The sequence below is a fragment of the Lonchura striata genome, chromosome Z (assembly GCF_046129695.1).
Source record: "Lonchura striata isolate bLonStr1 chromosome Z, bLonStr1.mat, whole genome shotgun sequence".
Taxonomy (NCBI): domain Eukaryota; kingdom Metazoa; phylum Chordata; class Aves; order Passeriformes; family Estrildidae; genus Lonchura; species Lonchura striata.
The window spans coordinates 71,658,921-71,683,339 of NC_134642.1; the positions used below are offsets into that span (position 1 = coordinate 71,658,921).

General features: G+C 47.6%; 2 protein-coding genes across 3 annotated transcripts in view; one reads left to right on the plus strand and one right to left on the minus strand.

Annotated features, from left to right (window-relative positions):
• Nucleotides 1-648: 648 nt before the first annotated feature.
• On the minus strand, nucleotides 649-17,561 carry LOC144248352 (serine/threonine-protein kinase PAK 3-like). Its single transcript, XM_077790440.1, has 16 exons — nucleotides 17,492-17,561; nucleotides 16,641-16,705; nucleotides 12,076-12,188; nucleotides 11,769-11,886; nucleotides 10,442-10,615; nucleotides 10,276-10,345; nucleotides 6,866-7,054; nucleotides 4,224-4,295; nucleotides 3,816-3,879; nucleotides 3,139-3,187; nucleotides 2,861-2,973; nucleotides 2,554-2,671; nucleotides 1,708-1,807; nucleotides 1,227-1,423; nucleotides 993-1,130; nucleotides 649-750 (listed from the first exon to the last, which is right to left on the minus strand). Exons 1-16 carry the CDS (start codon nucleotides 17,559-17,561, stop codon nucleotides 649-651), a joined length of 1,752 nt encoding a protein of 583 aa, XP_077646566.1.
• PTAR1 (protein prenyltransferase alpha subunit repeat containing 1) overlaps nucleotides 17,508-24,419 on the plus strand; it is a 35,318-nt gene continuing 28,406 nt past the window's right edge. Inside the window, exons 1-2 of one of the 2 annotated variants that reach the window (XM_021549790.3) lie at nucleotides 17,508-17,645; nucleotides 21,125-21,294. In XM_021549790.3, the coding sequence (XP_021405465.1) occupies nucleotides 17,560-17,645; nucleotides 21,125-21,294 (256 nt within the window). In that variant the 5' untranslated portion in view covers nucleotides 17,508-17,559. The remainder of the gene's footprint in view (nucleotides 17,646-21,124; nucleotides 21,295-24,419) is intronic. The other variant, XM_021549789.3, reaches the window with a different exon arrangement.

Below are 24,419 nucleotides of genomic sequence, written 5' to 3' on the forward strand. Positions count from 1 at the left end.
GCCAGTTTTCCTGCACTTGCTTTCCCCACTTGCGGTAAGCAAAGCTGCTTACCTCAGTGTGATCTCTGGGCCTCTGCAAGGGACTGTCCAGCTTAGCTAGAGCATGGCAAGGAAGGGAGTCTTCCAACGCTCTGCCTCTGTCAGAGTATTATTGCCACTCTGGCTGAAACAAAGTGTCCCCTCACTACTTCTGCATCTTTATCATTCTGCCATGCAGCTGGCCTGATCAGGCTGACAGCTTGTAGCGCCTGCACAGTGCACTTCTGCTGCATCACAGCTGTTCCTCTCACAGCTTAATTCTGATTATGACAATTCATTCTTTTCTACTTAAAAGATAGCTCAGAACTTACCTAAATTAACACATTCTAAGCTAAACTATCCTCTACTATCTAAGCTATCTAGATTCTATAGTCCTTTGAAGTCACTCCCTCAATTTCCTAAATTTTTAAAAGTTAATCTTTTCAGGAAAAAAAAAAAACCAACAACGGTTTAAATTGAACCCAGCTTAACTAAGAAAATTCCAAAACCATTACATTCCCTATCTACAGCACAGGCCCTTATTAAAAAGTCAGGGGATGGCTGAATCTCTGCCCAAACACAACACATCCCCTTGCCCCTGCTCGGAGCTGGCACGGCACAAGGGCCTCCTCAGGCGCAAGCGTCTCCTCTCCAGTCTTCCAGCACTTGCTTGGCTGAGGTGACCAGAGCAGCCAGGCTGGAGGCTGGCTCGCCTGAGGTCACAAACGGGTGCTGCCCGGAAGAAAAACCAAAAAGAAGGGAACCCCTGTTACTTTCCATGAGCACATCCTCACGGGCCCAAGCAGGACTCCTTGGCTGCCCAAAAGACACACCAAGAGGACCGAGGGCAGCACATTCCCCATGGGCCTTCCTCTCCTGGAAGCTGCCTCACCCACGCAGCCCACACTCCTCTTGATCCCTGGATGCAGGTGTCCTCAGCTGGCAGGGCTTTTTGCCCCTTTGCTTTTTCTCACCTGCAGGAGTTCCTGGGCAGACCAGCGCCTGTCCTCGTCTGCCTGCAGGCAGCAGCGCAGAAAGTCACGCAGGAGAGCCGAGTGGTGCCTGGGGTTCTGCAGTTTCGGGGGCCCGTTCATTTCTATCAGTTCAAAAACCTACAACACGTGGATGGAAGAGGACACTCTAGCTGCTCCTTTCCTAGCCACAACAGCTCTCTCCACACAGAGCCCCCTTTCTAAGCTGCACCTTACCCTGACACGGGCCATCCTCTCGTAAGGAGCTTCCCCTTCCACCATTTCCAGCCCCATGATCCCCAGGGACCAGATGTCCACTTTGGGGCTGTAGGCTTCTCCTCTCACCACTTCCGGGGCCATCCAGCTGGGAGTGCCCACTCTGGAGCTGCGCTTGCTGCGCTCAGGGCTGAGCTGAGCGCAGAGGCCAAAGTCAGCTGAGGAGAAAAACAAAGCCTGTCAAAGCCAGCCACCGCTGCCAAACCGGCCTAAAGGATGGCCCACTCCAAGCCTGCCAAGGCCATGCCCAGTCTAGCTGAAAAGGCAGCTGAGCTTGCCTTCCCCGTGGCTGGAGCCAGGGAAATAGGGCATTGGCCATTTCAGAAACACCCTCACGATTCACGCGCTGGCTGAGCAGCGCTTCTGGGGAAGTGGCAGTCACCAAAAAGCAGCCCCACAGCACATGCGGGGAACGCTGCCCCTGAGCAGGGGCGATACCCACCCAGCTTGACAGATCCGTCCATGCCCACGAGAACGTTGCCGCTCTTGATGTCCCTGTGGATGACTTGGCGGGAATGAAGGAAATGCAGTCCTTGCAGGCACTGAGAGAGAAAGGAGGGAAGGAAAGTTAACATTCAGCATCTGATTTGATCCCAGAAGAAAGGAAAGGGCTCCAAGAGGTTGACAGCTTTCTCAGGGAATTGTGAAGGAGGGAGCACTAGCACGGCGCTGTCAAGAGCAAGAGCTTGCTGCTTCAACACTCTTAGAAGTGCTTTGCATATTTCAAAGCGAAGGCATCTGAGCTCACACGAGTCCATCCTGCCATTGGTACCAAGCACGTGACCTTTGGCTGGCAAGCAGCATGGCAACGATTACATTGGAAGCCCTGTGGCAGCAGAGGAGGAAGCAGCACATTAGACCTGTTTCAGAATCCCTCGCCATCTGGGCTGCAATGCCGTGCTTTGAAGCTGAGGACATCCCCTTCGCCCTCGGCTTGAAATTCAGCCACCCGCATGCGGGCTTAGAACATCAAGGAATGTCGGACAGATGGACAGGCTCCAGACAAACATTCAGAGGCAAAGCTGAGAGGAGCAAACCAGGAAATGAAACAAGTGAGTGTGCACGAGCGCCAGAGGACGGACAGCATGGAAGAGTGCAAGAACAGAGCCTAAGGCATGCGGGGACTCCAGCAGGCAGTTCCCTTCAGATTAATGCTCTTTCTTCTGCTCTGTGTCGTGAGAGCAGCGCCAAAAGAAAGCCGGGGCCAAGAAATCTCTGCTCTCCTTAACCACCAGCTGACAAGAACCATCCTGGGCAGGCCAGGGGAAGCACAAGCGGGACGCCTCACCTCCCGACAGACGGCGCCTATCTCTCCTTCCTCCAGGTACACTGCCCTGAGCACATCGAACAACGTGCCGCCGTCCATGAACTCCATCACCAGCCAGAGCTCCGCATCCACCAGGTAGCTGAAAGAAGGAAACCACGGCATGGAGAGAGAGGAATGGGCACAGCTCAGGCACCCGAGGGCCTGACCCAGGCTTTTGCAACTGCTCTCCAAGCTACACATGCCAGAAGAGATTACTGAACGCCAGCTGCAAACTCCTCCCGTGCACATGCAGATGTCTAAAGCTACATAGACGTGAGAATACCCCAACCTGTCTAAGTAGCTGACAATATTGGGATTCCTGCTGTCCCTCATCACCAGGATTTCATTGACAGCCAGCTCCTCAGACATCTTCTCCTGAAGAGACATTATCTTGATGGCCACCTAAAGAGACATTGGCAACCATTAACTTGAGAAGTCGCTCCCTGCACGAGACCTCAAGGAACACGGAGCGAGCGCTCGTGCCATGACACAGCGAGCTGTGCCAAACTGCCCTGTTGCCAGACAGCAGAGCTTAGGGAGAAACTGCCGCGGGTATGGACACTTTACCTGTTGTCCTGTGCTGGTGTCGAGGGCTTTATAAACAGCTCCAAAGCCCCTAGAAAGAAAAGGGCAGCAGAAAAAGCCCTTTATAGCCCTGGCAGTGAAAGCAAGCCTAGGCAGGAGATCTCCCTAGGCTGCCTGGACTCCTTAGAAAACGCCTGGCTGCGGCGTCTCTTCAGCCGGCAGCACGGCAGCCCACCAGCCCTCTGCCATGCCGGACAGGGAACACGGAGCTCCCACATGGAGACCAAGGACCCCTGCAAATCTCCAAGGCACACGCCCACTTGGTTCCATTCCAGTGGAAGGGGGGCTCCATCTCTCTGTGGCTTTGCGCACAGGTGTGCAAGTGGGTTTACATCTGGAGAAGACTAACTTGGAAAACACTGCCTTTAAGAACTGTCCTCAGGCAGCTCTTGAGTGGCAAGGTGCCCTTGGAGGCCATACAGACACAGGGCCAGGAGATCTTCCAGGTCCTGCTCCTCACTGCTGCAAGCAAGGCGTCGCTTGCATCAAGTTGTCTTTGCTGATGCTTCCTGACTGCTCTGACTGAGCCGTCCTGAGAGGTGGCAGGAGGCAAAGCCCGAGGCTGACCGCGTTTGGAGCTGGCCTGACTTCACGCTGGATATTGCACAAGCTGAAGACCCGGCCCATGGTTTGTTCTACGGAGCAGACGTCACACTTACCCTCGTCCAAGTTCTTCAAATGCCCTGTATTTCTTCATTGGCTCGCCCAGACTCACAATGCTCCCTGAGAAAGATAAAAGCAGTGCCAGGAGATCCCTTTCAACCGGAGGCCTTGCTGCCCGCACAATCCAAAATGCATGCCCACTGTCAGGAGCTTGAGAGCTCCCTGGGGCCCAGTCACTCGCGACGTGCCACGAAAGGCAGCCCAGGCAGAGCCAAGCCAGGCCCAGCTGCCCCCAGAGGCAGCAGGAACACCCCGAGCGCTCCCTCGCTGCCTCAAAGCACAACAACAGCTTCTGCAGAGAGGCCTCAGCGCCTCTGAGACCGAGGAGGAACTTGTGGCGCAGCCTGCACCGAGACACGCAGACAACGCACTGCTCTGGCAGACAAGAAACACGGCAGACGTACTCAGTGTCTTCAGGCCCTGCTCCTCTCTCATCTCGGGCTGCTGGGCTGGGCTGCTGGATGAAGTGCCGGCAGCTGGGGGACAGCCGGCTGCTGCAGGCGATGCCGGTCCAGCGGCACGTTGAATGGCAGAGCCTGTCTTGAGCTGGGACCAGAAAGGATTGCCCGTCAGAAGGGCGGCTGGCACAGACGCCCCGGAGAGCACACAGCAAAAGCAAGGCCTTCGGAAGATGCTGTCGGCCACCGCCAGGCCTCCTCAGCTGGGGGCTTTTGGACGTCCCCTTCCCAAAGGCAATGGGAAAACCACTCAGGCTACTTCGATACAGCCCCTCATGGCCACTTCCATGCTCCATCGTGCTGGCCTTTCTGCACAACGAGTGGAACTAGCCATTGATGGGCTTGCAAAGATCCGCACAGAGATCAGAGCAGGGCTCCAGAGCCTTGTTGCGGTTCTTCCTCCTCCTGTGTTTTCCTGGGCGATGAAATCACCCTGGAGTTGGCATGCAACTGTCTGAGCAGAAGCCCAGAGCGTGTCCCTTCTCTGATCCCTTTCACTCATTTCCCCTCTGTATTTCAGGCATTAGGGGGCGGCCCTTCGGGGATGCATTCCAGCCCTGCTGAGCCCCACCTGCCCTATACAATGCAGAGCCCTCTAGGATTCTCCTCACCAAACCCTGCTCTGACCATGTGCAAGTGAAGCACAGTCTACATTATGCCTGAACCTAAGTAGTCCATGGAGTGTGGCTTGTCCCTTCCAGAGGCCAGTGTTTCCCAAATATCCTGCAAGGCTGTCAGCTGAGTCTTTGGACCGCTCTGTCCGCTGGGCACAGGCAGCCCGCATCGCCAGGGGGCACAAGGGGCTCATTTCTACGCTGGGAATAATTGAATGCTGCCTCTTGTCTGATGCCAAGAGGCATTCTCGAGTCCTCTCAGCATCCCAGCAAAGTGATGCTCAAGTGTCAAAGTTCAGGACCCATTGGCCAGCGCTCCCTGGCTTGGCTGAAGCAGCACTAGGTCATGGCAGGCACACAGCCCCCAGCATCTTCAGCCGCAAGCAACAAGGGCTGGGGTTGAAGGCCTGGCTTGAAGCTTGGCCCTGCACCCAAGGCAGTGCCAGCCTCAGATGCCACTTACTGGCTCTGCAAGTTCAGCCTGTGGAGGGACAGCAGCTGGAGGCTTGCTGCTGTTTTGCTCCTCTTCAGCCTCTCCCTCAGTAAGAGTGCCAGCCAGACGAGGCGCTGACCCTGCGGCTGAGCCCTGCAGACAGACAGAAGTGAGAGAGACTGGGAACAGCCAACCCTTGCAGCAGCTGCTTTCTACTGCGCTGGGAAAGCACCCAGAATAAGGGCAAATCATAGACTTGGATACAAGTGGCATTCTGAGTCATGAAAGCCCTCGGAAGATGGCTGAATGAGGTGCTACTGCCTCTTGCTGTGCATTTGATCTTCCATGCTGGCTGGAAGCAGCAAGACACCTTGGAGCTGTCACATTTGCTTTTCACCTCCTGAAAGGCTCTTGATGGGAAAATAAGGAAGGAGCCAGTGCTCCCTTTGCTACTGCTGCTGCCACCAGGCAGCTGGCCTTTCCTTCAGCCTCCCACGCTGGCACTCTACACTCTACTGCAACAGGCCAAGCTCACAGCTTGCTGCACAGTTCTTACACGCCAGCAACATCAGGGGTTCCTTTGCCACTCACCAAAGCACAGGCTTTTCTCCATCCACGTGTGAGGTGACCTGCAGGGAGCAAGGGAAAAGGAACCAGAGGCCCTTAGAAAAGTGCCTTTTGCTGGGGGCTCCCACAGCACAAGTCATTCCCAACGGAGAGCATTTCCCTTTCCCAACATGCCTCCAGGAGCAACAGCCCTTTCCCACAGCAAGCAAGAGAACAAACAAGGACACTAGAGTAGGCGCTGTCTACATTTGGGCCTCTTTTGCCAGGAAAGAAACAGAAACACGGCCAAGGAAATGCAACAGCTCAAGCAGTTTTTCCTCTTCTCTTCCCAGTATTTTATAGATCGTTTTTTAATTGCATGCACAAGCCATTCCCATCAATTGCTGGAAGACAATACAACAGCAAAGCTTCCATAAAGGACCCCTTTGCTGTGGCAGCTCTCCGCTGCAGCGGCCCCAGAACAGCTCCTGCCTTCAGCAGCAAACCCTAACTGGACTGGAGTTTGTGCTGCATCACCAGGGGAATGGCTACCTTGGCGCAGCCTAGAAAGGGTCAAGGCACACAGCCAAGGCCTCTAAATGGCAGCATTTGGAGCAAAAGGTGCTTTCCTTCACTCCTGGAGAGAGCCACAGGGTTTTGAGAAGTACTTCTGAGCATCTCCCCTCAGAGTCTACAATTTCCAGGTTGTCTTGGTTGAAGCAGCAAGCTGAGGAAATGACACACTCCACTGCCACGCGCTGTCCCGGGGAGGGAAGGCAAGCGCCGCAGGCTGCAAATTACATTGCAAACGCTCTGCACCTACCACCCAGTACAGATACCCCCTTCTTAGCTGATGCTGCTGGCAGGAGATTTACCAAACTGGTGCATCCTAACGGCAGTTTTGTTCCCTGATCAACTCGGTCACTACCGCGGCGTATAGAGCAGAGCGAAGCAAAAGCCAGGGGACGCCAGCCCCAGGATAAACCTTTACTTACGAGTCAGGTGGGTCAGGTAGTATCCAGAATAAGCAACGGTAAAGATGGTGCAAACCGCGGCACAGACCTGCCCGAACATCTTGGCCGTGCTCTGCTGCTTCGCACACTGAATGCCACCCAAGGGGTAAAGCAAGACTCCTCTCGGGGTGCAGGCCGTCTGCTGAGAACTCCTTGGTCGCAAGGATCCTCCTGCAGGGAGCGAGCGGAAAAGCTGCTCTGGACAACCAGGCCTCGGGCTCACCGGGACATCGCTGTGCTGTGACGCGGCACTGTGACATGGCATCGCTCCCTTGACCTCACAATAGCAGCTGCTCTGGGTTTGTTGTGCCCAGCAACCGAACCTTCTGTACAGCTGACGCAAAAGAAAAGCCTGGGAAGTTCTGCTCAGTCGTGAAGCAGCAGAACGTGTCCTTCCAGTCCATAAGCCAGAGCTCAAGGCGTCCCAGGGCAACTCAGAAGACACGGCGGCCCAGCCTGCACGCGAGAACAGAAAGCAAGTGTGCTTCTTCTCCCTGGCATCTTAGTTGGTTCTGAAAAGCCAACTTCTTCCATGACATGTAGGGGGAAAAAGAAGCAAAGAAAATAAATTTCCAGGAGTATTGCAGCGTGCAGATGCTTCTTGAGCACAGTGGTGCATGCTGATTTTTGCTCCCACTCCGTTTGCTGCACGGCCTCCCTTTTGTGGCAGGGAGATGCTGCCTTAGCTCTTGACACAAAGCTCCTCTTGTCCTGCTTGCTCTTTCTCTGGCCACTGAAAGCCTCAGAACAACCACAGGAGCTTTGCAGTGGTTCCTGGGCTGCCACAGTTGTGTTGGAGCTCTGGCAGCAGCCTGCAGCCCACTGCTCTGCAACGCCCTGCAGATGTCGAGCCCAAGGAAGGGCCCTTTGGAACAGGCCAAAGCCGCAGTCTCACAGATGTTTGCCCAGGCTCCATGCTCCCTGTAAGTTTCGTGGCGGACACTTGCACAGCCACATCCCAATGAAAATGAGTTGTAGTCATTCCCCTCTCTGTTAAAATCTTCAGCTAGACCCAGGAGCCAGCTTGAAAGCAGAAAGAAATTAGTGCGTGAGACGGCGGAAAAGTGCACGCAACTCCTCAGGAAATCAACTCGGTTCACCTGTAGAACAAGGATCCCAGACTTGCTTTCCTGGTGACTCAGCACCCACAAGTCCTCTGCTGGTGGACAGCACAGTCCAGTCTTTCAAGGAGCTTTACCCTGGGCTCCTCACACTTCAGAAGCTGAGCGTGGCGTTTCAATATCAATGCAATTGATGCAAGGCCCAGCACTATCTTCAAATTCTCTTGCTGAAACACTGCAGTAGTTACCCAGAAGGATTGCCTCCATTGGAAAGCATCTCATTTTCCCCATTTCCAAGTCCGCTCACATCAACCAGCGAATTGTAGGGCTTTAGAGAAGGAGGAATGACACGGTAGCATGGAAAGCCCAGTGCAGGCCCTCAGGCCCCCTTGAGCAGGGCGCTTTGGTGCCCCAGAGGTTCAAGAGAGGGAAGTGTAAGGAAGACGTGCCCTTTCGACCCTCCTTTACTCCTCAGCACCAAGTGACCGCCAGGAAACGGGGGACAGCCAGGCCAGGTCTCTCATCCTGACCCAGCGTGAGGGGCAGCTGGCACGGAGGGACACAATGGCACGGGGGGAAACATCTCTGCCAGGCAGGTGGGGCAGTGTGGGGCAGCTGTCGGGGAAGGTGTGTGGGGCAGGCCAGGGCCACTCTGGCAAGGGGGAGAGCCTTGGGGCGCTCGGAAGCAGCGCAAAGCCGTGAACGGGAGAGCCCGTCCGCAGCGCACAGCTTGGAAGGCACTGACCAGCTTAGGCACAGCGTGACACGCAAGGGAACACTCCAGGGCTCTGGGGGGTTTAGAGGTTTTATTGCCAGTCGTGCTGAAAGCAAGAGCTGGAACAGAGCATCTCCTGGTTACTTCACCATCTTCATCTTCCTCAATCTGTCCTCCAGGTGGCCAGTTCAGGCAGACAACTCGTGGGACATGCCTGCTCCAGATCTGCTCAATCCCACATTCTTCTTGGATAGCTCAATTCTTCTGATGACAATTCATTCATTTCTCCTTAAGGGATAATTCTGAGCTTCCCTACATCAACACTACTCTACTCTTTTCTAAACAATGCCTCATGAATGAAGCTTTCTATGGTCTCTAGTCCTAACTAAAGACAGCTAAGCTCAGAAAACCTCAAAACATTACATTTCCTATCTACAGCAGAGCTCCTCATAAAACTCAGGGGATGGCTGAAGCTCTGCCTATGCACGATCCATCCCCATTTCCCTCCCCTGAGCTGGCAGGGCACGAGGGCCTCCTCAGGCGCAGGCGTCTGCACGCCAGTTTTCCTGCACTTGCTTTCCCCACTTGCGGTAAGCAAAGCTGCTTACCTCAGTGTGATCTCTGGGCCTCTGCAAGGGACTGTCCAGCTTAGCTAGAGCATGGCAAGGAAGGGAGTCTTCCAACGCTCTGCCTATGTCAGAGTTTTATTGCCACTCTGGCTGAAACAAAGTGTCCCCTCACTACTTCTGCATCTTTATCATTCTGCCATGCAGCTGGCCTGATCAGGCTGACAGCTTGTAGCGCCTGCACAGTGCACTTCTGCTGCATCACAGCTGTTCCTCTCACAGCTTAATTCTGATTATGACAATTCATTCTTTTCTACTTAAAAGATAGCTCAGAACTTACCTAAATTAACACATTCTAAGCTAAACTATCCTCTACTATCTAAGCTATCTAGATTCTATAGTCCTTTGAAGTCACTCCCTCAATTTCCTAAATTTTTAAAAGTTAATCTTTTCAGGAAAAAAAAAAAACCAACAACGGTTTAAATTGAACCCAGCTTAACTAAGAAAATTCCAAAACCATTACATTCCCTATCTACAGCACAGGCCCTTATTAAAAAGTCAGGGGATGGCTGAATCTCTGCCCAAACACAACACATCCCCTTGCCCCTGCTCGGAGCTGGCACGGCACAAGGGCCTCCTCAGGCGCAAGCGTCTCCTCTCCAGTCTTCCAGCACTTGCTTGGCTGAGGTGACCAGAGCAGCCAGGCTGGAGGCTGGCTCGCCTGAGGTCACAAACGGGTGCTGCCCGGAAGAAAAACCAAAAAGAAGGGAACCCCCGTTACTTTCCACGAGCACATCCTCACGGGCCCAAGCAGGACTCCTTGGCTGCCCAAAAGACACACCAAGAGGACCGAGGGCAGCACATTCCCCATGGGCCTTCCTCTCCTGGAAGCTGCCTCACCCACGCAGCCCACACTCCTCTTGATCCCTGGATGCAGGTGTCCTCAGCTGGCAGGGCTTTTTGCCCCTTTGCTTTTTCTCACCTGCAGGAGTTCCTGGGCAGACCAGCGCCTGTCCTCGTCTGCCTGCAGGCAGCAGCGCAGAAAGTCACGCAGGAGAGCCGAGTGGTGCCTGGGGTTCTGCAGTTTCGGGGGCCCGTTCATTTCTATCAGTTCAAAAACCTACAACACATGGATGGAAGAGGACACTCTAGCTGCTCCTTTCCTAGCCACAACAGCTCTCTCCACACAGAGCCCCCTTTCTAAGCTGCACTTTACCCTGACACGGGCCATCCTCTCGTAAGGAGCTTCCCCTTCCACCATTTCCAGCCCCATGATCCCCAGGGACCAGATGTCCACTTTGGGGCCGTAGGCTTCTCCTCTCACCACTTCCGGGGCCATCCAGCTGGGAGTGCCCACTCTGGAGCTGCGCTTGCTGCGCTCAGGGCTGAGCTGAGCGCAGAGGCCAAAGTCAGCTGAGGAGAAAAACAAAGCCTGTCAAAGCCAGCCACCGCTGCCAAACCGGCCTAAAGGATGGCCCACTCCAAGCCTGCCAAGGCCATGCCCAGTCTAGCTGAAAAGGCAGCTGAGCTTGCCTTCCCCGTGGCTGGAGCCAGGGAAATAGGGCATTGGCCATTTCAGAAACACCCTCACGATTCACGCGCTGGCTGAGCAGCGCTTCTGGGGAAGTGGCAGTCACCAAAAAGCAGCCCCACAGCACACGCGGGGAACGCTGCCCCTGAGCAGGGGCGATACCCACCCAGCTTGACAGATCCGTCCATGCCCACGAGAACGTTGCCGCTCTTGATGTCCCTGTGGATGACTTGGCGGGAATGAAGGAAATGCAGTCCTTGCAGGCACTGAGAGAGAAAGGAGGGAAGGAAAGTTAACATTCAGCATCTGATTTGATCCCAGAAGAAAGGAAAGGGCTCCAAGAGGTTGACAGCTTTCTCAGGGAATTGTGAAGGAGGGAGCACTAGCACGGCGCTGTCAAGAGCAAGAGCTTGCTGCTTCAACACTCTTAGAAGTGCTTTGCATATTTCAAAGCGAAGGCATCTGAGCTCACACGAGTCCATCCTGCCATTGGTACCAAGCACGTGACCTTTGGCTGGCAAGCAGCATGGCAACGATTACATTGGAAGCCCTGTGGCAGCAGAGGAGGAAGCAGCACATTAGACCTGTTTCAGAATCCCTCGCCATCTGGGCTGCAATGCCGTGCTTTGAAGCTGAGGACATCCCCTTCGCCCTCGGCTTGAAATTCAGCCACCCGCATGCGGGCTTAGAACATCAAGGAATGTCGGACAGACGGACAGGCTCCAGACAAACATTCAGAGGCAAAGCTGAGAGGAGCAAACCAGGAAATGAAACAAGTGAGTGTGCACGAGCGCCAGAGGACGGACAGCATGGAAGAGTGCAAGAACAGAGCCTAAGGCATGCGGGGACTCCAGCAGGCAGTTCCCTTCAGATTAATGCTCTTTCTTCTGCTCTGTGTCGTGAGAGCAGCGCCAAAAGAAAGCCGGGGCCAAGAAATCTCTGCTCTCCTTAACCACCAGCTGACAAGAACCATCCTGGGCAGGCCAGGGGAAGCACAAGCGGGACGCCTCACCTCCCGACAGACGGCGCCTATCTCTCCTTCCTCCAGGTACACTGCCCTGAGCACATCGAACAACGTGCCGCCGTCCATGAACTCCATCACCAGCCAGAGCTCCGCATCCACCAGGTAGCTGAAAGAAGGAAACCACGGCATGGAGAGAGAGGAATGGGCACAGCTCAGGCACCCCAGGGCCTGACCCAGGCTTTTGCAACTGCTCTCCAAGCTACACATGCCAGAAGAGATTACTGAACGCCAGCTGCAAACTCCTCCTGTGCACATGCAGATGTCTAAAGCTACATAGACGTGAGAATACCCCAACCTGTCTAAGTAGCTGACAATATTGGGATTCCTGCTGTCCCTCATCACCAGGATTTCATTGACAGCCAGCTCCTCAGACATCTTCTCCTGAAGAGACATTATCTTGATGGCCACCTAAAGAGACATTGGCAACCATTAACTTGAGAAGTCGCTCCCTGCACGAGACCTCAAGGAACACGGAGCGAGCGCTCGTGCCATGACACAGCGAGCTGTGCCAAACTGCCCTGTTGCCAGACAGCAGAGCTTAGGGAGAAACTGCCGCGGGTATGGACACTTTACCTGTTGTCCTGTGCTGGTGTCCAGGGCTTTATACACTGCTCCAAATCTGGAAAATGAGAAAGCATTCTCAGAAGTAATATAAGGTGGCATTTAGGAGTAAGCAGATACATTGAAATTATCCTAAACAGGACACAAAATATGGTCATTTCCAAATAGAATCATTCTGTACTTACTTACAACATGAATGAAAATGAAATATTTAAAAACATTATTTCTCTTAATCACTCCTGGATGATTTTAAGGAAAATCCTGCTGAAACTGCATTTTTAACGGGAACGAATTTTAACATGATTTTGCTGATATGGAAGTTGTAAAGAAATCTCAATATAATCCTAGCTAACATTGGACTAGCAGTGTGCATTTATCATTAAAGCTAGGTTTTTTTCCTTTCAGAAAATTTAAATAACAGAAAAATAAATTACTTTTTCAACAGGAGGAAAAGATAGGTGTCACACACAATAATTGGTAATGCATGATTTGCTCATTGAGTGCATATGACCAACAATTGCTGCTTAAAGCCTATCTCAGTCTTCAGGCTCTGTAGGTGTACTCAAACCATTCAATATTATACATACAAAAGTATTGCTGGAACTTCTCTCAGTCATGCAGGTCTTATGGAAATATAGAGTTGGTTTCTAAGAAAAAATTTTATATCAGTTAACGTGTTGGGAATGTTCACAATATTAAACATTATTTCTTTAAAAAAGTAGATTTTTTATTAATTTAAAATATTTTCCTTTCAAGAGAATGAGGAATTCAGTATGTGTTAAATTATTTCTTCTTGGCATCTCAACTGCATTTTTTTTTTCTAAATAAGAAAAGAATTTGAAGAAACACAGAAAAATTATATCCACAAATTATGTCCATTATACTCAAAGTGTAAAGCATATGGAGTGTTTCTCAGAAATGTTTTATCTAAAAATATTCAGCACATTTTAGAGTGAGGCGTGCTTCCATTCCTTATATCTTTCATGCATTGGAGGACCATGTTTGCACTGTCTGTCAGTGATGCTGTTTCCACGAAGCCCACTGATGCTCATTGACCATATAATGAACAAAGCCACACCACACTCCCTACACTGGTAACCAACCTTTACCATAAAATATAATTTACTGCAGTAAAACCATTACATTAGAATATTACATTTTGATGCAATAACAATATACAATGAATTTTTCACATGAACCTTGGAGCTTCCTTGGAGCAAAGCCAGAAGCACCTGACCACGTCTGAAGACTTCTGTAACAGGGTTGCAGGACAAATGCACAGAGGAGCCAGCTCTCCCTGTCCTAGGGAGGCCACACCTCTATTCCTGAGCCCAGTTCTCAGCCCCTCAGTTCAGGAAGGACATTGTGGAGTTCTTGGAGACTTTCTTTTGGAGTGTATCCAGAGAAGGGCAATGGAGCTGGGGAAGGGTGTGGAGCATGATTTCTGTGAGGAGCAGCTGAGGGAGCTGGGAGTGTTTAGGCTGGAGAAAAGGAGACTTAAGGGGACACCTTATTTCTCCGTACAGCTGCCTAAAAGGATGTTGTAGCTAGGTGGGGGTTGTTCTCTTTTTCCAGGCAACAGGATGAGAAGAAATAGCCTTAAAACTACACCCGAGGGGGGGTCAGGTTGGATACCAGGAAGAATTTCTTCACTGGAGTAACACTGAGACATTGGAATGGGCTGCCCAAATAGGTGATGGAGTCACTACTCCTGGAGGAGTAATTCCTTGAACCCTCCAGGACATGGCACTTATGCTATGGTTTATTGGACACGGTGGTGTTTGGTCAGAGGTTAGACTCAGTGATTTTGAACATCTTTTCCATCCACAATGATTCCATAACTCTGAGTCAATAAGGTGTGTTTAACCAAATATCATATTCAACAATGACTGAACAGCAGTCATACCACCTACTATTTACTGCATGACAAATAACTGGCTTGCCTACAATACAGTTTTAGACCTTTTTGTATCATCCCCCATTGTAGACATCAAATGCTGGGTAAGGCAATCTGTCACTCTTGTGAGGTAATCCTGAGAAACATCCCTGCCTGAGAGATCTCAGTGCAGAAGAGCTCAGTGGGCTCTGGTGGCTGTAGACACTTGTAGGTGAGAAGTGACAGCCTTGCAGCCAAACACCCCTTTGGTGTGTGTGCAGGTATAAAAGTTAGCAATGCTTCTTTCCACCCAGTTCCAGACCAGACAAGGTACTGCAGTTCTGGCTCAGGCGCTAGTCCCCAGTAAGATGTGACTTCCCACAAGCCGGCTGGGTTTGCACATCAGGACTGATTTCAGCCTGGCCTGTTTGTCAGCATGGCCTGAACCAAAAGACTGTTAGCTCAGTCACCATGGGTGCACTGTCGCTAACAGCAGCAATCTTTCTGTCTGCTAACCCAAGAAGCAAACCCAGGCACAACTAGGTATACAACCATACACACACCCACCACATTCTCTGATGTTAAAGAACCATCACTGAAAAATCTGAAGACTTATGCTTTTCATGATAGGAAAAAATGTGCTGCGACTCCTGCATTTGTACCATGACTGTCAAAATTTCAAACAATCTTTGTAATAAATAGAAAAGCAAGGATAGTGATGATACACTTTCACGCTTGTTGGCCATGTAACATGATCTGCTTAGAAAAATATTAGGCCATGGGAAATAACTAATGTGATGTGCCCATTTCCCCATGCAATTGTTTTCACTCTCACAATAGAGGGACAACTAGTACCAGCTGTGAGACATTTTCACAAAAAATATAGCACTGAAATCAATTGCATTAAACTCAGTTGGACTTGTCTATAAAGCTTTAACAAAGTAACATGGTTGGGGGGCACAGAAACAAGCCTTATTACCCATTTTCTGAAGGTGGCCATGAACAAATTTACGACTACATTTCACACTTGGTGAACTGGATCTAAATTGCGACATTTTAACCTTTTAGGCATTTATTAAGGCAATTTTAATGCACTAGGAGTTTGTTATATCACTTTAGGTAGTTAGAAAGACATATTATTCTGTACCTATGAGAGAAAAATTCCTTAAGCAAATAGTTTCCAGTACTTTTGAGACTGCCTCAGATGACATAGAAATGGATTACTCAGGGAAATTTCTGCATGTAACAGAAAGATAATTCCTGACTATTTAATTACAGTCTATTTTCTACAGTTTATACCCTATGTGAAATGTAACAAAAGAGTATTTTCTGAAATAAATTATTATCATTTCCCCAAAATTACAGCAAGTAAGCATTCTTGGCTGACAATTCAATAATCACACCCAGAAGCTACTATAAAGTATCATGTGCAATATTAACACCAATGCCCACCTTAAAAGCTTTGATAACATATATAATTGCTAAAATGTACAATTAAAATAATTATAATTTATTACGACATTTAAATAAGAATAGCAATTTCATATTCATTCCTCTTCAAAAGGTATGCATGAAGTCATAGACAGTATATTGTCAGTTGATTGCACAATTCCAAATAACTACTTTTGCAACTTTTAAGTACATTAATAGTTTTGTATCAATTTTCAGTACTTTAAGAACTTTGCATTTGTTATGGTTGACTTTTGCTTGTACCCAATACTAAAACGAAAAAACCACCAAAACCCCAATCCATCACAAACACAAGAATTCAACTTTTAATCCACAGAGTATTTTTGTCATGATTAATGACATCTGAAAGTTGTTTAATTTAGGTATAATTCACCAAAAACTCTTAAAAGAATTCCAACAACAAAAACCCAACTCAAACCAACCTCACAGCTAGAACCTTTTCAGTCACTGTATTCCCAGACTGAAGAAATTGCACAGGACAAAGTGAGCAGGCAGTGAGTCAGAAAAGGTATACTGTCCATCACATAAAACCAACTTAGTCCCTTCCCACAAGGTAAAACTGCAAAAATTAAAAATTCAGGGTTATGCTGAACACAGTAATCTAAGCTATTTTGAAAAAACTAGTTTGTATTTTTCAGCTAAAAATATATCCTAATAGTCACTAAGTGTTGCAACACTTTTCCTCATATTTGTATTTTTGCCTATTTGACATCCAGAATGTATCAGTTTGTTTCAACAATTTTAGACACTACAATTACAAAAACAGTGTCTATACATTCTACAAAGTGAATGAAAACCTGGAACAGCACAGACAAATTCCCTGAAGCCAACATTATTTAGTCTAACTTTTTCCACTTAATATATTGGCTATTAAGAAGGCCCCATAAAATGTCCCATCTGCCATTTTATTTTATTTTATTTTTTAAGGAGAATATAGACCCAGAAGGGTCTACTAGGCCTCTTGGGGGGAAGGTGGGGGGGAAGACAATGATGAAGCAGATGATGATGACCTTGCAAGCTTTCAAATTAGAGACATATCAACTATGCACGGTTAATGCTTTGTAAATACATTATACACAATTTCTTATGACAAGCAAATACATAAGTTACAGTCCAGAATTACAGTCACCTCTTCACATTCCGCCTTGAAGAGAAGCGCTCCCATGTCTGCTGGCAGTCAAGAGAAGCTGTACACACAACCCTTATCTCTCAAAGCTGCGCAGCCCAGCACGATCCCCGACACAGCAAAAAGGACTGCATTAACTCAGGATGTAACTAGCACTGGGAGCTCCAGAGACAGTGGCTTGTCTGTCTCGAGCCTTTTAGGAAGAGCCACACACTAAAAATGGCGTTGAAAAACACTGATTCACAGTATAAAACAACAAATTACGAAATCACACCCTGTACACATATAAGCAATAGAAATACACTATTGCATATGATATTAATGCTTATGCTCAGCAAAACCAATACTGCATGGAAAATACAAACTCTTCAGCACCTGTTTTCTTTTCGCTTTTAAAAAAATCTCTGTACAAGGGAAACTTCTGAGCGGCAATGCTATTATTTAGAAGGGGAGGCAATAAGGATAGAGCTGTAAGCCTTATCAACCCTCTTGGAAAAAAGGAGTGATCCCATGGCATGCCTGGAAACAACTGTACCACGATGCAGCTCACTTCCTTCATGCAAGAAGGGATATAAATACTCATACAAAGACACAAACCCTACTTTTCTGTAATATGAATTAAGATGCCTCGTCCCCCACACGACCCAAAATAAAACCACGCCCGAGCACCGGGCGCACCGGCCCCGCCCCGCGCCCGGCCGTGCGCGCTGCCCCGGAAGCGCTCCCGCCGCGCCGCCTGCGGGAACATGGCCGAGTCGGCGGAGGAGGTGGCGGTGCTGGTGCAGCGGGTGGTGAAGGACATCCGCAACGCCTTCCAGCGGAACCCACACATGTGAGTGCGGCCGCGGCGGGCGGCGCGCAGCGAGCGCTGCCCGCGCTCCGGCCGTGCGCGCTCCGCGGCCGGGCGGGCGGGCTGCGGGTCCCGGCGGGGCGGCCCGGGCCGGGCCCAAGGTCACGCCGTGAGCGGCCGCGGGGACCGCCCGGGTCTCCTCCGGCTCCGGGCGGCTGCGGTGGCACCCGCGCCTCCTTGGGGCAGGGCGCCGTGTCCCTGTTCTGGGCGCTCTCCTGCCGCCGCGGCTTCCCCTGGGCTCGCTCCGGGAGCTGGAGCCCTGGCGGCCGCAGCCCAGCGGCCACAACCGCCCCGCCGGTGAAAGGCACCGAGCCACGGAAACCAGCGAGGGGTCCGCAGTCTGGAACCGACGATACATTTTCAGAGAAAAGTTGCTAATGATGTCTCTCCGAACTCGGTGCTTGGCAGTGTTGAACTCGTCGCTCAGTCGGGATGGGGCTGAGCCTGCCCGCAGATGGGCCAGCCCTTCCGAGCCCCACAGCTGGAGCAGAACACTGCTGCTGGTGGGAGCAAAGCTTAGGATTGAAGACTCCTGAATTGCACCTTTGCACCAACAGAGCGGTGTGGTGGATGCCACGTTCAAATCCGTATCTCTTGGTAGATGTGCTACTGCTTTTCGTTGTGCTTTGATTTGAAGAAGACAGAATGACTACGAAAATGCAAACCACAGTAATTGTTATGACAATCAGATTTCTCCAGCAATATGGGGGCAGATGCTGTGTTTTATTTTTCAGTGTTGTTGACTAGCCTTGAACCCTGTTTTAAGGGCCTCCTATACTTCTGTTTTGCAGTGTGTATTTCCCCTGCCTTTAAGACACAAACTAGGGAAGTATCTTTCAATCTATATGCAAGCTCCATGTTGGTTATGGCAAATAAGGTAGCACATATGAGTAACAATTTCATAATTTAAATGAGGTGTATGTATGTCATCTGGAAACTGCAGTCTCTGAGGTCGTGGCTTATTAATCTGTTTCAGAAAGTGATAAGCTAATGAAAATATGGCATATGAAAATTTTATGTCACTTAATTTATCCCTTTCCTCAACAAGAAAAGATTAGAATAAACACCCTCATGTTTCTCTAAATGTAGTAAGCAATTTGGGTGGGCGGCCAGGTTTTAAAATGCAGCATATGGATGCTGTTTAAATAAGGCTGTGTTTTGCATTGAAGCTTCATTTTTAGGATGTAAAGTGTAATGCACTGCAAATGGCCACTATGTATGAATGAATGTTCTGATTTTTTCATAGTTCCCACTCCTGTGCTGGGATTCTTTATTGGTAGCAAACTTGGAGATGGTGTTTTTGAAGAATTTGCTGCTATTGTAATTTCCTTTCATAGATGCATCTCAGAGGTGAAAGTAAGCTGCAAGAGTGCATGCTGAGACTGATGCACTGTGATGACATACTTCAAGTGAAAAAGCACAAGCTGCTGCTACCTTATCCCTTGAAGGAGAAAAAGTAACAATCTTGTCTGCTAGATTTGTGAAGTGGTTGAAAATACTTGAAATGGGACTCTGCAGGCCAGTGTACGCTGTGGGCCCTTTACAGTTCTGCCTCTGTGCCTCAGGAGCACCAGGCTGTATCTGTGCTGGCCAGGTCTTTTCATGTATTTTCATCTTGTCTTCTGCTGCTGGCCAGCTGCAGTTCCTGACAGGTGATATCCTGAATTCAACATGTTACAGATCCAGGTTTGAACTATTTTACATGGGAACTGCCTAGCTTCACTGAAAATAGGGAATCTGATACATGCATGATGTTCCTGTTCACTTACCATACTTTTGTCCCTTACCTCTTTTTCAGCATTTATTGACCCTTGTCAATGGCTGCTTGTACACATACCCACTTGTCAGCTTTGTGCAAACTCTACCTGTCTGTCATTTTGGTGTGTTCAAAGCAGTATTGTGAAAATTAGCTCGCCCAAGTTAGACTTCTTCCATTTGGTAATAAGTAAAGGTGTGGATGTTTGTTTTGTGTTTTGTTTTTTTTTTCCCCTCTGCTTGCTGTTTACCTTTGGTATACTGTTTGTGAGTTACAGCTGGTAAGTTCCTATGGTAATTCAGAGAGTTAATTAGCCAAGCAGTACCTGACTCTGTCTTCGTTGCTTTTGGAGACTCATGTTCCTTTATGCAAGGCCAGGTAACATTTTGCCAAGGACTGGGTTTAGCGTTAGTAGAAGAAAGACCCAGCAATACAAACTTCAGGCTATTAAGATACTGTGTTGAAAAAGCAGACTGGAATGTCATTTTAGGTTTAATCTTGCTTCTCGAGGAGTGTAGCTTGTGTTAAATAGAGCAACACAGATAAGGATCTTGGTTTGATACCCATTTCTTGCTTTTAGTGGGGTAGAGGAATGCTTTTTTCTTTCTTTTTTCTTCTCTCTCTTCTCAGCTGACTGGGAAGCTAAAGGGACCTGTGTGTGTGTTTGGAGACAGAGCTACGTGATTTGCAAGTGTTTTACCTTGATTTCACATTACCTGTGTTTTTTGCAGCTTGTGACATATGTTGTCGATGTATGGAAGATCAAATCTGTCTTCTGAATAAGCAAATACATTCTTAAAAAAGCACACTGTGTCACTTTTTATTACCTCAGTAATACTCCAGTGAGGACACAGAAACTAAATCAGCATATTCAGAGTACCCAGTAACAAATTTTATTTAAGATAATTGAGTTGGGGTTTAAGAGCTGACACTTGCTGTGTATCTGTAAGTCTTGTATTAAGAAGACTTAAGATGGAGAATTTGTTTTCTGAGATCACAAGAGATCTTTTTTATCATGTGTGAAATATAAGGATATTTCCTCTTTAGCAGCAGTTTTTTCCATTGAATGGGAGTTGGTGGAGAAATGCTGCATAATCAAAATAAAATAATGTTGCTTTATGTCTAAACAAGTGTGAATCCTTGATAAGTTATGTTTATTTCTGTTTGTCACTGTTGTTTTAAAGGCTTACATTTCTTGTACAGAGTTGTCATCTGTCAGACTCTGTGTCTCAAATCTTCTCCCTGTTGATCATCCTGCCTTGCATAGCACAATTAAAATTGGGACATGTGGAAGTGAGCATATTCTTCTCTGTGAGTCTTAGTTTCAGAGCACCTGCTGCAGGGTATACCTGGGTAGCTTTTGGTCAGTCAGGTGCCTGTACTAGATAGCATGTTCTCTTTCTATTGCTGAAGCAGCAGTTACGGCTCGGTCACGTATTTATTTATTTAGGGGTGCTCGTTGATTAAGCTGAGTTAAACTGATTGGATAATAGTCTAAAAACAGAAAAAATGGGGCCTTCATCATTTCAGATCTTTGTGAAAATCAAATAAAACTTTTCCTTTTACAGATTTCAGCAAAGACGAGAAAAAAAGATGATGGAATGTTTGGTTGGGAAGCATTGCCAACCGTTGCATTTCTGTATTGAGAAAAATAATTGTCACCTACTTGAAATAAGCTTAATTATTTTTATCTCTGTTTTTTAAGAGATGAAATTGGATTAATACCCTGCCCTGAGGCCAGATATAACCGGAGCCCTATTGTCCTAGTAGAAAACAAGCTTGGTGTGGAGAGCTGGTGTGTGAAGTTTCTTTTGCCGTATGTCCACAATAAACTTCTCCTCTACAGACAGAGAAAACAGTGGCTGAACAAGGATGGTAAGTTCTGAGTTGAAGAAGAGTATATGATGTGATCTTTAGTGCATATTTTTTATTTATCCTAAAATAATTTAGTTTCGAAAAGAGCTTTAAGATCAGAGTCCAGCCATAAACCTGACACTGCCAAATCCAGCACTAAACCATGTTCCTAAGTGCTGTGTTTACATTACTTCCAAAATACCTCCAGGGATGGTGACTCTACCACTTCCTGGACAACCTGTTTCAATCTTGACAATGCTTTCAGTGAGGAAATCTTTCCTCATATATAACCTAAACTTCTCCCGGTGCAGCCTGAGACCATTTTCTCTCATCCTGTTGTTTGTTACCTGTGAAGAGAGACTGACATTCACCTTGCTACAACCTTCTTTTATGTAGTTTTAGAGAACAATAATGTTCTCCCAAGCCTCCTTTTCTCCAGGCTAAACACCTCCAGTTCCCTCATCTCCTCTTTATAAGACTTGAGCTCCATTTGCCCTTCTCTGGGCTCACTCCAGCACCTTGATGTTTCAATGAGTACATGGAGATGGTCACTGATGTGGTCCTGCTGGCCACACCATTGTGATCCAAGCCAAGATGCCCTTGGCCTTCTTGACAACCTGGGGACACTGCTGGCTCATGTCCAGCTGGTTCTGGCTAGCACCCCCTGGGTCCTTTTCCACCAAGCATCTTTCCTGCAAGTCTGTGGTGTTGCAAGGTGTTGTTGTGACCCAGGGGCAGGACCAGTGAGAACCTCTTACAATGGCCTCGACTCATTGATCCAGCTTGTCCAGATCCCCCTGCAGAGCCTTCGTTCCCTCCAGTAGATCACTCCCACCCTCAGACGTGTAATCCCCAAACTGACTGAGGGTGTGCTCAATGCCCTTGTCTGGGTCATTTACCCTTCTTAATGCCAGTTTAACCTGTTCTGGAAGAAATGATGGTTACTGAGGAGAGCAGGCTTTGGATTGTGCCTCTTAACTTGAATGAGTTTAAGGTCATTTGAAAATAACACTTCTTTCTGTCTTGCCCAAACTGGAAAGGTTAGAGACAGACAAGTTCAATGAGTTATTTGAGGAAGTGATGTTAGTTGATATAGAAGGAATTTTCTCCTGTTTTCCTGAGTCAAAGGAAAATGTGGTGATGTATATCTACTGTAAGAAATGAGTACAGTGTGTTTCTGATGCAGAGGTACCAGAAATTATAAGTCCCTACAGCTTGATAATTGTAAAGTTTTATTTCCTTTCTCATTTCTTTGTTTTGGTTTTTAGTTTAACTTGCATGAAAAAATTGTTCATGTATGTTCTTTAAAAAAATTCAAAATAAAGAATTATGAACAGGTGTGACGTAGGAGGTACTTAACTGCTTATAAGGTGTCCTGATCAGAGTAAGAATGAAAAAGAATAACTAGTTGATGAAACAAGTTTTTTATTTCTTGTTGCAATATCTTCTAAGTAGCAGTTGGAATAAATAATGTTCTTATGCTGGGCTTCTCAGTGTCTTATTTCTACTGTTTTTTTTGTTTTGTTTTGTTTTCTTTTAGAGACTTCTTTCCAGTATCTTTTACCTACTATGGTATTTTTCATATCCTGTTGAAGAGCACCCTGTGACCACTCACAGAGTTCAGATCTTTAGTATCTCACATGCAACTGGATTTCAGTTTTGGACTGTTACCATATTTTATTTTTTTTTCTGTTTACTTGTAACTACCTGTCCATAAAGCACTGTCTGTGTCCGTTTTGCTTCAGCATATATGGGATTGTCTTCCCTTCCTGAAGCATACCAAACAGCCACCATTCATTCAGTTGTGTTAATTGCAACTATAGCAAAGCAAATCTCCCTGGCTGCTTTATGAAATAGAGAGTTAAAGAATTACGTTTTAAATAGTGGGATGCTAGCATACATCTGGTGCAGACTCTAGCACATAGTCATGACTAACATGGTGTTACAGGTGTACTACTTGGTGTTACTGCTAGGTAAGTTTTTAGAGTAGGTCAGTGTAGATCAGACGATTATATATGGCCAGTAACATTTCTCCTTTGATATCTACTTTTCTTTAGTGTTTTATGGCTGTATTCTGTTTCACTTTAAGTGGACGAGGCCAGATGTGCACTGGTGCTTATTAAAGTGTAGTGTATGGCACAGTCAGGTGGTGTTGGTCAGGTCTATAAATGTGCACTTGAGCTTCTTTTGCCTTTGGAGATGATACAGAGAAAGAAGATTGAGGTCTTTAGTGGATCTTGGAGTGGGAGCATCCTTAAGGCAGAGAGCGTTGTATGCTTTTGTGTTATCTGCCTGATGGTGGGGTCTAGATTTGCTAAAAACATTTTGATTTCTTATTAGAAACTTACGGATATATAATGCAAGCATTTTGGAAATGGCAGACAAGATCATGACAAGGGGGAATCCATTCTCCTAGCAACACAGAGTCTTCCAGTGCTAGCTGTAAACCTTGAGTGATGTTACAGTAACAGCGCACTGGCTTGATCCTTAAAAGTAATTATCCTTCAAAAGAGTAGCTTAAAGAAGTTGAAGTATTTTCAAGTGTTGCTGGGTATGACAGACACATTAATTGTGTTTTATTTTTGTTTAACAGATTGTTTGTGTCACTGTGTTTCCCACACTCCTCCTAGAGGGTTGATGTCATGTGGACTATAAAAATTTTACGTTGCCCTTTATTTTTTTATTTTAACATAATTTATTTTCTTGAATATTTTTTCTCATAACAGACATCTTTAAAAGACTCTACTACTGGGTGTGTATTGCTAACATAAGTAACTTCCATTTCTTCTTGGTCTTTGTGGTTTATGGTTGGACCTGTTAAGACCAGGATGTTTTTGATCACTGCCACCAACCAGCTGCTGATTTATTCAGTTCTCATTAAAACTGGTGATTGTGATATGCCAAATTTGGAATTTGTAATGCAGACGATTACAAAATTCAATGAACAGAACTTTAATACAGGGAATATAATTAATGTTGGCTAAGACATAGCTAAATACAAACGTAAGCATTTAAGGAGTTGAACCTACTAGCACAGGCAAGCTTAGCAACACCAGTGGTTGTCATTTCAGTGCTTTTGGAGGTCTGAGGTAGGAGTTTTTGATGTATATTATTATTACGCTTCAGATCTTCAGCAGGAAGGCTTC